The sequence below is a fragment of the Neofelis nebulosa genome, chromosome 17 (assembly GCF_028018385.1).
Source record: "Neofelis nebulosa isolate mNeoNeb1 chromosome 17, mNeoNeb1.pri, whole genome shotgun sequence".
Taxonomy (NCBI): domain Eukaryota; kingdom Metazoa; phylum Chordata; class Mammalia; order Carnivora; family Felidae; genus Neofelis; species Neofelis nebulosa.
Window position 1 is genome coordinate 18,531,998 of NC_080798.1, and position 14,401 is coordinate 18,546,398.

The 14,401-nt window shown below is 55.6% G+C and overlaps 1 protein-coding gene across 8 annotated transcripts; it reads right to left on the reverse strand.

The window, feature by feature from the left end:
* Positions 1-2,767: 2,767 nt before the first annotated feature.
* CD22 (CD22 molecule) lies at positions 2,768-13,760 on the reverse strand. 8 transcript variants are annotated; one of them, XM_058706635.1, is made up of 14 exons: positions 13,596-13,760; positions 11,069-11,199; positions 10,547-10,924; positions 9,300-9,593; positions 7,935-8,201; positions 7,543-7,806; positions 6,254-6,511; positions 5,781-6,044; positions 5,440-5,703; positions 4,078-4,174; positions 3,858-3,933; positions 3,563-3,687; positions 3,299-3,383; positions 2,768-3,001 (listed from the first exon to the last, which is right to left on the reverse strand). In XM_058706635.1, the coding sequence occupies exons 2-14, from the start codon at positions 11,175-11,177 to the stop codon at positions 2,870-2,872; spliced, it is 2,613 nt and encodes an 870-aa protein (XP_058562618.1). In that variant the 5' UTR covers positions 11,178-11,199; positions 13,596-13,760; the 3' UTR covers positions 2,768-2,869. The 8 variants fall into 8 exon arrangements, with proteins under 8 accessions (XP_058562618.1, XP_058562621.1, XP_058562616.1 ...); XM_058706638.1 differs by having other exon boundaries at positions 11,144-11,199; positions 13,596-13,757; XM_058706633.1 differs by lacking the exon at positions 13,596-13,760 and adding an exon at positions 12,799-13,413.
* Positions 13,761-14,401: the final 641 nt, after the last annotated feature.

Sequence of the window (14,401 nt, forward strand, 5' to 3'; positions counted from 1 at the left end):
GTGACAAGCCTTTGGAGAGGAGGAAAGCAGGGCGTGAAGGGAGACGTGGGATTATCAAGAGCTCTACTTTGGCCCTGCCCACCTGGTGGTTCAGGTCTCTGCCGCATCGCCTCTGAGGAGGGCATTCCTCGGACCCTCTCCACATGGGCCTCTCCCCTGCTCCAGGGGAGCAGAGGAAGCCTTCATCTTGTGTCAATTCTAGCACTCAAGACCCTGTGACATCAGATTCGCTAGCTCCTCTGCTGGCACGTCGGTCAGTGAGGGTGAAGATGTCTGTCTGCCTCGTCCACTGCTTGTCGAGTACATAGTAGGGGCTCGGTAACTGAACGAGTGGCCAGTTGTCTGGGCCCTGGGAGGACAGCGAGGCCCAGGGCTGGGTGGAGGGCCGCCTGGATCCTGGAGTCCCGGCTTTAGAGCTTCCTGGTCACCTGCCATGCACACCTCAGCACCGCCTGGTGACAGCCACGTCTCTCAGTCAGCTGGCCACGAAATAGGTTTCCGTCAGCCGCCGGACTCGGACGGAATGAGGAGACACCCGCTGGTTGCCAGGGAGCCTGTACAGTCCTCCTCACGTTCAGGGCCACCTTTAGTCCTTTGAGGGGACCCTGCCCTAAAACCTTTTGGGCACCCTAGATTAGAGATCCCCAAGATTGGGGTGATGTCGTATCTTTTTTGTCCCCCAATAACTGGTCTGTGTTGGATGCATTGACAGGTGCTCAGTAAATATTTGCTGAATAGATGGTTGAATGGTTGAATGATACTGGACCTCATGCTTGATACAGAAACCCTCTCACTTAAATAGTTCTTGCAGTCTTTCCTTCCTCCAGAAATGCTAACGGGGCTCACGAGAAATCACACTGGGGACAAAGTGAGTTGATGGGGGAAGTCAGTGCCTCATTGTGCCGTAACTTCAAGGATGACCAGAACGTGGTCTTTCTCAGGGGCACCTGGGTGGCTCGGTTAAGCATCTGACTCTTGATTTCCCCTCAGGTCATGATCTCAAGGTTGTGAGATTGATCCTGCTTGGGATTCTCTCTCTCTCTCTCTGCCCCTCCCCCCCCCATCCACACTTTCTCTCTCGCTCGCTCTCTTTCAAAATAAATAAACATTAAAAAAAAAAAAAAGAACATCTCCTCAGAGAACATTCTGGTATTGAGCGGATGGGAAGGCAGGGCAGGGAAGGAGGGTGGAGCTTTTGGAGCACCCACCACAGGCCAGGAGTTTGCATCTTCTTGCTGACTGATTAGACACCCGGTTCTGCTTCTAAAAGAACAGGCAGAGAAAGGACGGAACTGAGAAGCAGAGGGGAAGCTGGAAGGACCTAACTGGAAAAGTCAGAATTCGTGAACATAACAGGGAACTGGCGGCAGTGACGATAGGTGAAAGAAACGTCGTGAGGTTTCTCAAGGTGACTGGCCTTCGAGAAGTTCTTGGGCAACTGTGGCTGTTGACCGAACTTGGCAGGGTCACTTTTGAGAACAGCTGTGAGTGATGAATTGGCTTCCCCTTCTTACATTCTTCAAGAGATGCAAACAAGATGGGAATTTGGTTTTTTAGGGACTTTTGGCTATTGTGTTAAGTTTCTTATAATGTGACTCCAGCATACGTATGATTGTACCTCACTTCCTCTCTCTCTCTCTCTTTTAAGTTTGTTTATTTTGGAGAGAGAGAGAGAGAGAGAGAGCGCGCGCGTGCGCACGACTGGGGGAGGGGCAGAGAGAGAGGGAGACACAGAATCGGAAGCAGGCTCCAGGGTCCAATCCAGCAGCACAGAGCCCTACGCGGGGCTTGGACCCACGAACCGAGACATCGTGACCTGAGCCGAAGTTGGACCCTTAACCGACCGAGCCACCCAGGTGCCCCTTTCACTTCCTCCCTTGAACCGCCTGCACGGTAGGGCAGGTAAAATGGTGGCACCTCCATTTTACAGATGAGGAAACTGAGACTCAGATAAACTTGGTGAACCTGCCCAAGATCGCTCAGCTGGGCAAGCAGAAGAGTCAAGACTCGGGCTCGCACTTGTCTGCCCGCCGGGCCAGTGTACCGTTTGCGACAAGACAACAGACTCCCCAGTCCGCTGATTCGGTCCTGAGGTTACCTTGACTCCTTTGCCTTCTCCCCAGGCCCCATGATGCCCTCTTCATCTCCCCGTCCTCACCCTGACTCCACAGGCACGGGTTCTTTGAAGTGGTATCCGAGCTGTTTTTATTGTGCAGCTCTGTGTTTGTGACACGTCTGTCCACACCAGCGTGTGTCTCAGACCACAAGACCCCTGAGGCGTGGGGCTCAGCAGCGTAATCCTCTCCACGTGGAATGCCTCGCTGACACGTGGAGAAGCAACCAGCGGGCCAGCAAGTCTTTCTCCCTCATTTCTGTGCCCCCTTCCCTGGGCTTTGCCCCAGAGGCAGACATTAGGCGTAGAATTAGTGAGGGGACTTTCAGAGCAGGGGTAAGGGGGCCAAAGGGACGGAGAGGGGACGAAAAAAGTATAGTAACAAGCCGACCCCAGCAGGGACACGGCCAGCTGGGGATGGGTGGTGGCAGACGGCAGGGGAGGGGTGGGGAGGGGGGGCTGTATGGTGCAGGCTAGGTGTTTAGATGACTTTCTGGGTGGAAAGGAGAGCGGGCCAGGAGCAGACCTTTGGGAGGGCCAGGGCCCCCAGCGTTGAGAAGGAAGGCTGTCTCTGGGCGACGCACGAGGTTCTGTGCACTGGCTGGGGTTTCGGTAACCGTGCGAGTGTGCCTGCGCGCGTGTGTGTGTGTGTGTGTGTGTGTGTGTGTGGAGGGGAGGCTGGGGCCTGCTGAGCAGCAGGGGCGGGGCCTGGCCCCAGCGGTCCCCTGGCGCCTCTGCTTCGGCGGGTTTGGCTCCTCAGTGCTTGAGGGTCACGTATTCCACCATTTCCTGGGCCAGAGGCCGCTCCCCAATCCCAAGACGAACCAGCTCGGAGTAATGTATCCCCTCGTCTTCCGGACTCTCTGGAACCACGTTCTCATAGTCTCCCTGCAAAAGCCACGGGGTGTAAGGTTGGCCTCCCGGTCGCCAGCCCCCCTGGTCTGCATTCCCTGCCTGTCCTCTCCTTGGCTCCACCCGGGGGTCCTCCTGTCCACACACCGGCCGCGGTCTGCGTCTCCGACTGGGAGGCGCTACCCTGGCTCTGACACCTGTGCCTGAGCACCCCTCCCACCAGCAGCCCTGGCCCCCACTGAGGCCACCGAGTCCCTCCCTCCTGGGAGTCACAGCTGAGGCCAGGTCCCCCACCCTCCCCCACCCTCACCTTCCACAGCCCCGCCCTCTTACCACTCGATGCTTCTGCACCACGGAGTAAGTGACCGTGTCGTCTCTGTTTGGGGAAGTTCCCTCTGTCTCCGGGGTCCCTGCATCTCTGAGAGGGAAGGCAGGTGGATGGCCGCAGATGAAGTATTTCGCATGAACTCCCCTCCTACTTCCAGCTCCCTTAGACCCCCGAGAGCACCCCGGAGCAGGGCCTGGCTCCCGTGCTGGGCACAAAGAGGGCAGACAGGACACGAGCCATTCCTCCCTCCCAGGACCCTCACTCAGTACCCAGTTATTGGTGTGTCGGCGTCACCGACAGGAAAGCGCAAAGTCGCGTAACTGATGGCATCTTCCATCACCGGATTGTAGCACCCCAGGGAGTGAGGGTCTTCGGAGAGCGGGGCCCTTCGAACCTGGGAGAGAGACGGCGTCTCGGCTTTCACCGCTCCATTCTCCACCAAGACCCCCTCCCCTGACCTCTGACCCCCACACCTCCCCACGGTGCTCCTTGCATCCCATCTTCACTTGGTCTCCGCTTGACTTTAAGGTCTGCCCTCCATTCCATCTTTCTCCCATGTCCTACCTTTTTATTCCTCACAAAGAAGCTCTGCCCACTGGAATTTTCCTGGAGCCCCTGCTGGCTCCGTATCTTCTTCCAGCTAAGAAACAAAATCCCGCTCGGTGAGGCTCAGGGGGATGGGAACAGGACCCCGTGGAGTCGGGCATGCGGGGTCGACAGGATGGCTAACGGGAGTCACTCCAGGGAAGGAATCAGGGAGAGACGGGCCTTGGGAGTTGCTCACCTTTTCTGAAGCTTGACTCCCCAGAAGGCCAGGAGGAGGGCGGCCAGGCAGAACCCCACTCCCACGGCCACTCGCCTGCCGATGGTCTCTGGGCTGTCTGGTGGGGGGAAGAGCGACCATGAGTTGGTGACACTGCATCTCTCAGATAACCTCTGGCCTGCAGCATCCGCCTGGAAGGAATCCTCAACCTCTCTGCATGGCCGCTGTCCTTGCCTTCCAGACTCCCCTTCCACACGCAGGGGACGTGATGCAGAGGAAGGGAGAAGCCAGTCCCTGCCTTCTGGGCCCCATGAGGAGGCAAGGGCTGACTCTCCTGGGAAACACCTGTCTTGTGACGGACACAGGTGCACACACAGAGTACGCAGTAAAGGCTACCGCTTGGCCTTACTTATCAGAATGTAAAATCACTTGTTCTTTGACATAGCAACGCCATGTAGAAATTTATCCTGCCACTGTCCTTCCTGGGAGCCCAGAGCCGGAGACGACACAAGGCCGTAGGGAAGGCACCGAGCGCTTCCATGTATGGGAATACACTGACAAGGCAGCCCTGAAGGAAAGAGGCAGGTCTCCGGGGTGTCTGCAAAGTGGAGACCCCAGAAACAGGTTTTTATACAGTACGCTGCATTTCCAAATAACACTGCTCAAGCTGTCTCCCTTCAGCATCCAGCTTTGCAGGGCATGATCCTCTAAATTTAAAACCATGGCTCCAAGTTTAATCTGCAAAAGCACAATAAACAAATTAAATATCTTCCCTATTGTTTCCAGACCCTTCAGACACCCTGTACATGCGCGGATAGAGAACAGTCTCCAAGTGGTATTGTTACGTGGGGAAACAAAAGAACATCCAGGGCAATGTGTGGGCTCTCTCACGATTTGCGTGACGAAGGGTGTATAGGCCTAGATCTACTTAAGTGTCTTGCGCGTGTAGAACAGCTCTGTGAGGAGAAGCAACCAGCCGCCGGGAGTGAGGGCCTTCAGGGAGAGGGTCGAGTTCTCAGGGAGAAAGAAGGGAGAGGGGTCTTGCTACCATTTACCCCCTAGTGCTGTTTTAGCTTTACCTTGTCTTAAAAAAAAAAAAAAAAAGCTAAAATCCCAAAAGATAAAAAGAAGCAGCCTCTCAAGGGTGAGACAGAGAGAGACAGAGAGGGACCCAGTAAGAGCTCAGCGTGTCTGGAAAGCGGGGGCAGCCTGAGAGGGAGCCCTCCTAGAGAGGGTCAGGAGTGACGGGGAGAAGGGGGGAAGAAAGGTGAGTGGGGGGGGCAAGGGGGGTGCCTGGGAGTGACGCACCAGGTTGCCCCCAGGACTGGGGCGGGGGAAGGAAGGAGAAAGAGGGGTCAGAGAAGAAGAGGGAAGGAGCCTTACAGTAGACAGTGAGCGTGCTGGGGGTCGACTGGCCCATGCCCAGCCGGTTGATGGCCTGGCACCGATAGGCTCCTGAGTGCTGGACCTTCACGGGATCCAGTCTCAGCATCTGATCATAATGCTGGAGGTTTTGGTTTTTCCAGTCAAACCAGCTATACTGGAAGATGGGAGGGTTGGCGTCACCCTCACACGTCAGGACTGCCTTCTTCCCCTCCATCACTTTGTCCTTTGGGCCGATGGACACACGCAGCCTCCTCGGTGCATCTATAAGGAGAAGCGAAATCAGGATCCAGGTAGCCGGCCACCTGCTCTTCTGTCTGTCTCCAGCTCCAGCCACTCACACAGCACTTGGAGGATCCTGGGCTCAGACACGGTCTGTCCTACGGAGTTGTTGACCAAGCAGTTGTAATTGCCAGCGTCTTCTGGAGAGATGGCGTCAAAGGTCAGGTCTCTTCCCTCCTTCAGAAAGATTCCATTTTTCTTCCAGAAGAAGCGGACGTCTCTGGGGCGGCTACTTGAGAAGTTACATCCAAGGAGGACTCGGTGCCCGGAGTGAATGTCAGAAGGGGGGCTGATCTGCTGGACCCTGACATCTCTTGGGGCATCTGGAGAGCAAGGGCCTCAAGGGTCAGGCTGACCTCTTGGGTCCCTTTCCCTCTTCTTGTCCCCAGGACCTCCTCTCCCCTGGGCCCTGAGGCCAGACGTTCAGCCCTCAGTTCTCTGTGAAGGTTCTGGCCCAGGCCCCAGTCCCCTCCCCCTTAGAGCCCACACCCCAGCTGGCCCACCTCTCCGATCCCCTTGCCCGCTCACTCACACAGGACATCCAGGCTGACAGAGGGAGCCCACGAACACCACTGGTTGCAGGCTGCACAGGAGATTGGTCTGGCGTCCCAGGAAACTTTCTCAATTATCAGCACCTCGCGTAATAGTTTTTTCCAGGAGCCTTGGAAGTTCCATTCGTATCGGCTAACTTCGGGATTACTGGAATTGTAGTTACAGGACAGGGTCACATTGTCTCCTTCTCGAATCGGTGTGGGGTTTTGAATCACTGCGGTTACCTCCTTGGGAGGATCTGGGAGAAAACCAGAGAGATGGGCGAGGGAAAGTCAGCTGTCCGTCACTACCTTTCCCGGCACCTCCCTCTCCCCCACCCCTCCCCCGCATTCACACGCTTCCTAAATTAACCGAAGGAAGCCTTGTGCTTCCCTCTTGCATCTGTGTGAGGACAGAAACTCCGGCCATTTGGCCTGGCCCCGGTTTGAGGCAGGATGATGTGGCAGTTCAGAGCAGAGCTCCAGCAGAGAACGCGTGGTGCGTGGGAGACAGAGGCGCGCTGTTTGCGGGCCTCCGCGTGGGCCGGGGGCACAGAGTCAGTTCGCTGCGGTGCAGACGTTCACTGGGGGAAAAGCACAGCTCTGGAGCCAGACTGGCAGACGCCGTGACTTAGAGCTGAGGGATCGTGGGCCGTGGGACTCAGTTTACTTATCCATCAGGTGGGGTCCTAAGAGTACCTAACCTTGTAGGATCATTGCGAGGACGAAATGAGCTGAAGCAGCCAGGGCAGGGCAAATGCTTAGTAAACGCCGCTGCCGCTGGGTCACACGCTGTCTAGATGTCTGGGATTGGAGCGTCCCCTTCAGAGTATCTGGCTCAGACTCTGACATCCCAGGGTCCGAGGATCAAACCTATGGATCCTCTCTGTCCTGGGCTCGACTCACTGACACGATTCACTGTGTTAAACAGGGTCTGACCTCCGATGGGGAGGTAACGAGACATTTTGCTCCAGTTCTCCTCCGACACATCAGGCCCCTCCTGGGGCTCAGCCACTGCCTCGTGATGCCGAGTCTCCGTGTCCCTCATGGGGCCCTGGCATCTTGCTTTCGTTCATTCGACAAACATCTACCGAGCACCTACCACGAGCCAGACCCTGTTCTGGTGCTGGGTGTACAACTGGGGACGACAGCGAGGCACCCACCCCAGGGGCTTACACGTTGAGAGACCCCGGCCTCTGCTTGCCACCCATTCGAGGACCCAGGAATCCCCTGTGCTCCATTTCCCTTCCTCCTTCTCCCTCTAGAACCCAGAAGCCCTGTGACTACTCACACTGGACATCTAACTCAGCTTCCTGGCCAACTTGTCCAGTACCAAGGCTGTTTTCGGCCAAGCAGGAATAATACCCAGCGTGCCCGAGGAGGACCGCTGGGATCTGGAAGGTCTTGCTTGTCCTTCCGAGTACTTTTTTCTTATCGTGATACCAGGTGTAATTTGTTGGAGGAGGATTGGCCGGTGACACACAAGTCATCTGTACTTTATTTCCCTCCTTAGCTGGTGAAGGGAAGATCTCAACCCTGGAAGATTCCGGAGCATCTGGAAAAAGCCCGCAGAGGCAGAGGAGGGAGGTGAGCCAGGGCCTCCCTTGCTCACCTCTCAAGGGCCTTGGTTCCACCCCCTGCTAACTCCCTGCCTGCCCCCCTCCCAGCTCCCAGGAGGCTCACAATATACTTGAAGGTCCACTTCTTCCGACTGTCCTGGGCCTATTTCATTGGAGGCCTCACACTGGTACTTTCCACTCATCTCCTTGGTCACAGTGGACAGAGTCAGCGTGAGTGTCTCCTGCTCCCTCAGCAGGGTCCCATCCTTGAACCAGGCTATATTCTGGTAGCTGGGGTTGCTGCTGAGGACCTGGCACGTCATGGTCACAGACTCTCCCTCTGTTACGATGGCTTCTCTGGGGGTGGCCTCAATCTTCAACTTTGGGGCATCTAGAGGAGCAGGGGGCACAGTGGGAGAGGGGGTGGGACCTTTCAGAGGGTGTATCTTGGTGGGAAGCTGCAGGGCTTTGATTCTGATAAAGCGGCAGTTAAACGTAGTGTGTGCGTGTGTGCGGCCACTCGCGTGACCCTCGTCCACGGGGGGTGGGCTGGCCCCAGCATCCAGGTGACTCTCACAGACTCCTAACTTGTCTCTGCTCTACGCACGCCCCCGGCTCTCCAAAGTTCTAGTCACCGGCAACCAGCAGCCTTCCTAACACTGTCGCTCGGACTTTGTTACTCCCCTGCTTGAAACCATTGCGTGGATTCCACGCTCAGAATACAATCCCAAACCCTGCTGCAGCCCGTGAGATCTGCCCTTGGCCCTCCTTTCCTCCCGCTGGGCACCCTGCTCTGTCGCAGGCACACCGAGCTCCACCTCGAGGCCCTCGTCCTCGCTCTTTCCTCTTTCTGGAATCTTCTCGCAAATAAACATCTGCGTGCCCCAGTCTTTCCCTTCCCTCAGGTTCACCTTCCTCAGAGAAGCCTCTATCCTTCCCTCCCTCTGCCCTTGCCCGGCTTTATTTCCCCCCCCCCCCCACACTCATCCCTGCCTACAGTTAAGTTCTCTCTTTCTTTGTTTGTCTTCCCCTCTGCCGTGCTAGCTCCAAGTGGGCAAGAAGTTTGCTCACCGCCACGACAGGGCCTGGCACCTGGGAGGCACCCAGTAAATATTTATTGAATAAATGAATGAATGAGGCACGAACAATGATGTGAAACCGCCTCTTACCCCGCCCACCACCTCCCCCTCCAGTGTAACCACGTGATCTCAACTTCATATCATGGCTCGAGGATATTCAAGTATTTTATTCTGTTAGATAGACCAAAGCAGATGCTAAGATGAATCCGTTCCCTGAAACACTGGGGCTTGATAACGGGGGTGGGGTGGGGATGGGGGCGTCGGGGGCTGGGGGGTGGTGGAGAGCATGCGGCCCTGATGCCTGTTTCCTTCTGTGTAGGTGCCTGGCACCCTTGGTGCCCTCGAGGGCCGGAAGAGAAGAGACAAGGCCCTCGTCCTTCCCCGGGGTGGGGGCCCTGGGGGACACTCACGCTTCACATCCAGCCCCACGCTTTCCTCGGAGAGTATCCGCTCTGCTCGGGGGTCCCAGAGCTGGCAGGAAAGATTCTTGCCGTGGTGAGTCCACTGCGGCTGGAAGGTGAGCTTGCTCTGTGTGGACACGATCTTGGTGGTCAGGAGGGTGGAGGTGACAGCAGGCTCCTCCAGGGACCACTTCAGCTGGATCTGGTACCCAGGACAGGAGAAATTCAGCGAGCAGGTCAGAGTGACTTCCTGGGACTCCTGGATTTCTGGAGGGAGCTGGATGTGAGGTGAGAGAGGCGTCTCTGCAAAAGAGTAGGGGGCCGTGCTGGGGGCCTGGGAGAGCGAGGGCCCGTGTGCCAACCTCTTACACCTGCCTTTACACACCTCCAGCCCCAGGTAACCCCTCAGGAGCCCCTCGCCGGTCCCTTCCACCTCTGCACCTCTCTCCCGGCTGCCTTTCTCTGCTTTGAATCACTTTTGCTCAGCGGAAACACTCTCTCTTGTGAATGCCGCCGCTCCTGAGGAAACCCGTATTCTATTTCATACGTACCTCGTGCTCCCTCCCTGATGTCTGCTCACTAAACATTCTTGACATGGCTCCCCCATCCCAAATGAATTTTACCGGTTTAGGTCCCCACGCCTTTCTTGGCTTTGCCGACAAGCCTGCGTTTGTAATGGCCTCCACACTGGAGACCTCCAGAGTGGCGCTCCTTCAGTGGGTGCTGTTAGTGGGCCTGTGTGTCTCCAGCTCTCCCCGGGGCTGGGCCACCCTGAGACGACAGGTCTGAAACCACAGCTCTCACCCCTGTGTAGCTGCTTAGACCGCCCCCCCCACCTCCCCCCCCCCCCCCCCCCCCACGGAAGACACAGGCTGTGGGGTGGAGGCCCCGGGCCCGTGCTTGATTCATCCCCTACATGTGTCTCACTTAGCCACGAAGGCCTAATCAGAATTAATCACCAACATTAAGGCATTGGGAGATTTTGCTTGACAATCCACATTTCCATCGTCTCGTCAAAAATCAGGCCACCTGGAACCCGGATTCCGGAATGGGCGGGCGTTGAGTGGCAGGTGGGAGGCCCGAGGGGAGACCAGAGCTCTGGCCCCAGCCCCAGCCCCAGCCCCATTATCTTGTGCTGCCCGCTCACTCACTGGCACCTCCGGCCTGGCTTGCCACCCCGTCCCAGGGGCTGGGTGTTTTCCACCTCCCTTCTTGCCCGAAACCGAGGCAGAGAACCCCATCCCCCAGGGCCTTACCAGAGACGTTGAGGTCTATTTTCTCCATCCATTTGTCATTCTTCGTTGTCACTCTCAGCCCAAGACAGCCACTGTCATTGACGGACACAGGGTGGATGTGTATGGTACAGTTGGACTTTTTGTCTCCCAGGAATTGAACCCTCTCCCGGTGAGGCAGAGTCTTCCCAGCCTTCGCGGTATCATACAGGATGGTCCCACTGAAGTCCTTGCGGGTCTCGTCATAGTGATAGTTGTGGTACAGGGTCAGGTTTTCCAGCATTTGTCTACTCCCTGGAATTTTGTAGTCACAGGGAATCCAGACGCAGGCCCCATCCCAGGTGTAGAGGGTGTGGGGGTGCTCAAACTTCCATTGAGATGAGTCAGAGAAGGCCAAGTATTCTGGAACCCACCACAGTGATCAAAAAACATTATTGAGGGGCATAAAGAGCTTTCAAATGAATAAAGAATCCCCTCTAAAGACAGAGGGAGAGAGGAAGGTACACACACACATACCCTGCCTGTCCCCTCCTCCCCAATACTTACTCTTTGCTCCAGAGCTTTCCTCCTCCTCTAGCTCCCACAGACTCCCAGAACCCAAGCCTAGGCCACAGTCCTTACCAAGGAGCAGGAACGAGGGGCCGAGGAGATGCATGGTGCTGTGTCTGGGCAGGAGCCTGGGCCGGGAAGAGTTGTCTTTGAGCCATCTGGTCACTTGCTTCTTTCAGATGGCTTTTCTTGCTCACCCACCAAACTCCAACCCCTCTTCCCTGATCCCAGGAGAACCATGTCTGCTTGCCTTGCAGGATGTGAATTCTGGATGTTCATGGGGCCTTTTGTGGGTATGCCATGTCTATTCTCTCAGCCTAAGAACTCTGTAAGACTAGCCTGTCTCTCTTTCTAGCCCTCCTTCCTTTCTTCCATCCATCCTTCCATCCATCCTTCCATCCATCCTTCTATCCATCCATCCATCCATCCATCCGTTCATCCTTCTATCCATCCATCCGTTCATCCTTCTATCCTTCTATCCATCCATCCATCCATCCATCCATCCATCCATCCATCTGTTCATCCTTCTATCCATCCATCCATCCATCCATCCATCCATCCATCCTTCTATCCATCCATCCATCCATCCATCCATCCATCCGTTCATCCTTCTATCCATCCATCCATCCATCCATCCATCCATAATTTTACAAACTTCCTGCCCAGCTCTCAGGCTTTGAGTGGCACCAGACCCCTGAGTGCCTTGAATTCCAGGCCTGGGGTAACTTGAAGCTCACCTTGAGGCAACTAGTGAAGGTTCTTATATGGGGGAGAGCCATGATCAAAACTTGATTTTTAAAGACCAGGAGCAAAATAACTCTAAAACTAATAATTAAGTGTGATGCCAGGAGAGCATTTAGAGGGGTCTGGAAGGACTTCGGAGAATGTGGTCCAAGGGTCCCACTCAGATACCCCTGGGGGCTGGGTAGAAAACATAAATCAACCAGGTGGGGACAAAGGTCATGCCTTGGGTAAAGACAATGACTGTCCCGGTCCCAACCAATTGTTGCCAAGTGGGAATGTGAGCTTAGCACTGCCTGATCTTCCAGTGCTTTAAGAGAAATAAGCTGGATTTTCCTGTGAAATGTCCTGCTTTCATCAACAAACAAACAAACAAGCAAACACGGTGCTGGCCAGTCTGCGGGCTGAAGGCAGTCCAAGGGCCCCCAGTTTGCAGCCCTGCTCATCTGTCCCTCTCTGATCAGTGAGTTTGTGTGCCACCTTATTAGACTTTTACATAGAGTTACATTTACATAGAGTTAAATTTAAGCCCCAATTTGCATGACTGGGCCCCTCCGTGCGGGTCCCTCTGGAGTTAGCAGGATGTGTGACAGAGTGTGTCTCCGGTCTCAGGGCAGACCTGCACCCCTCCCACCTGCCCTGCCAACATTTCCCACGCATCAAATACCCCTCACCCCCTGGGGCTGTTTATCTCCTCAGGCTGCATGGCTCAGGCCAAATGCTGTTGGGTGTCTGATACCCGGAGGCGTGAGGGAAGCTAGCCTGCTTGCTGAGCAGGAAGGAGGGGTCTGTCCCCAGGCGTAGTGTCTGCTGGCCTGGCCGGGGCTCGGGCTTGGGTTAGGGGTGAGGGGTCTGAACTGGGACAGACTGTCCAGGTAGAAGTGACACCAGTTCTGCAGGTGCTAACAGAGCTACACGCAAAAACACCTTCAAGGCCACGTCCACTTGAGAAAAGCTGGGTTAAGAAGGTAAACAGAATTCTTTACCGTGGGTCTTTTTGGTCCCTTATAATCAGCTGTGTGTGCATCACACATCTGCCGACACGGGGGCCAGAGCACAGTACGGTGCAGTACGTTGCCCACGCTTCTTTAGCCATGGAACCGATTTTACGTTTCCCGTGAGAAACTCGGCAGGGCTGCAGGGTCAGCGTTTTGAGGGATGCGCTGCGGGTCACCTTTGGGTTTCCACAAGAGCTGTGGCAAGGGCTAGATTCCATTCTCTGGGGCAAAGACCAGCCTCCAGTAGCCGGGCCATTGTGCCCCTTCTGCCGCCAGCCGCCAGCCGCACCTTCATGGGGGAATGCCTTGAGAACACCAGGATGAGGGGGAGAGGGCACTTCTCAGAGCAGAGCTACGTGCTCGCCCCCGGCAGCTCCAGGCAGTCGCTGGGACATAAGAAGTGGGACCTTAGACCTGGAAGCGGAAGGCTGCTGAGACAGGGTGGGGCGTGGAGGCTGGGGAAAATAGGCATTAGGCACAAAGGCTCAGGACAAGGCCATGCTGCCCAGACCCATGGTGGCCTGCTCGACATAGGCCTGCTGAGGGCCTTGCAGGATCTCAGAGCCCGCCTCCCTGAGTCCATTCTTCCCTCCTGGGCATCTGGTGACCCATCCTATTCTCAGAAGACTCCACAAGCCCATCAGAGATGGGGGTCTACATCCTGTTGATACATGGGTAAGGGGGGGGGTCCCCGCTGTGCTCCCAACCCCAAGAACTGTGCCTGGCACACAGCAGCTGCTCCGTGCCGGCATGCTGAATGCAAAAGAGAGCAAAATAATTTTTACCTGTTTCCTCGTGTCTTCCCTCTTCAGGGACCTTGGCAGCATCTGAGAGTGAAAGGGGAAGCACAGCGAAGGATTTTCACCCTCCTTGGCCCCACCCCCTGCCCCTGTGTGACTCTCAGGGCAACCAAGAGGCATGGTGAAGTGGGGAGGGGGGAAAAGAGGCCATGAGGGCAACTTGGGCTTGGAATCAGCTTGAAAGGACCACTCGAGTACCTACGGTCAGTTTTTAGGTTCAGTGTATGGAGTTTCTACATCAGATAGTTTCAGAGCTAGTCCCTCCACAACTTCCTCTCTATCCAGCTCTCAGGAAATGCTGATAATTTAAGCCAAGCAGATTAGAACTGCCAGCCTGCTGCAAAAGGCACAAGGCAATATGAAAGTGTTGGTAGTTTAGTGACACCATCCAGTTATTCTCATTCCTATTACTTTCTCTCCAAAGGCCAGAATGGTCGGGAAATCTGATCACTTACACTGATGCTCCAGCAGCTCCCGAGGGTTGAGGGAAGAGCTCACAGTATCAAAAGGAAAAAAGATAACTTTCATGGAGTGTTCTTGAATGGGCAAGTCTTGAGACTAGAAACTTACCACTTTCATCAGGCTTCTAGTCTGTGAGTGTCTTGAGACCAGACCCAGACATCGGGCAAAGCCATTCAAATCCTACAGATGGTCAGGGAAGTCTCTGAGAAATCTTCACCCTGGTATCATCAAACTCTACTGACTACCAGCCACTGAGAAAGGAACAGAAAAGGAGAGGGGCTTCTGGGTGGCTCAGTCGGTTAAGCATCTGACTTTGGCTCAGGTCATGA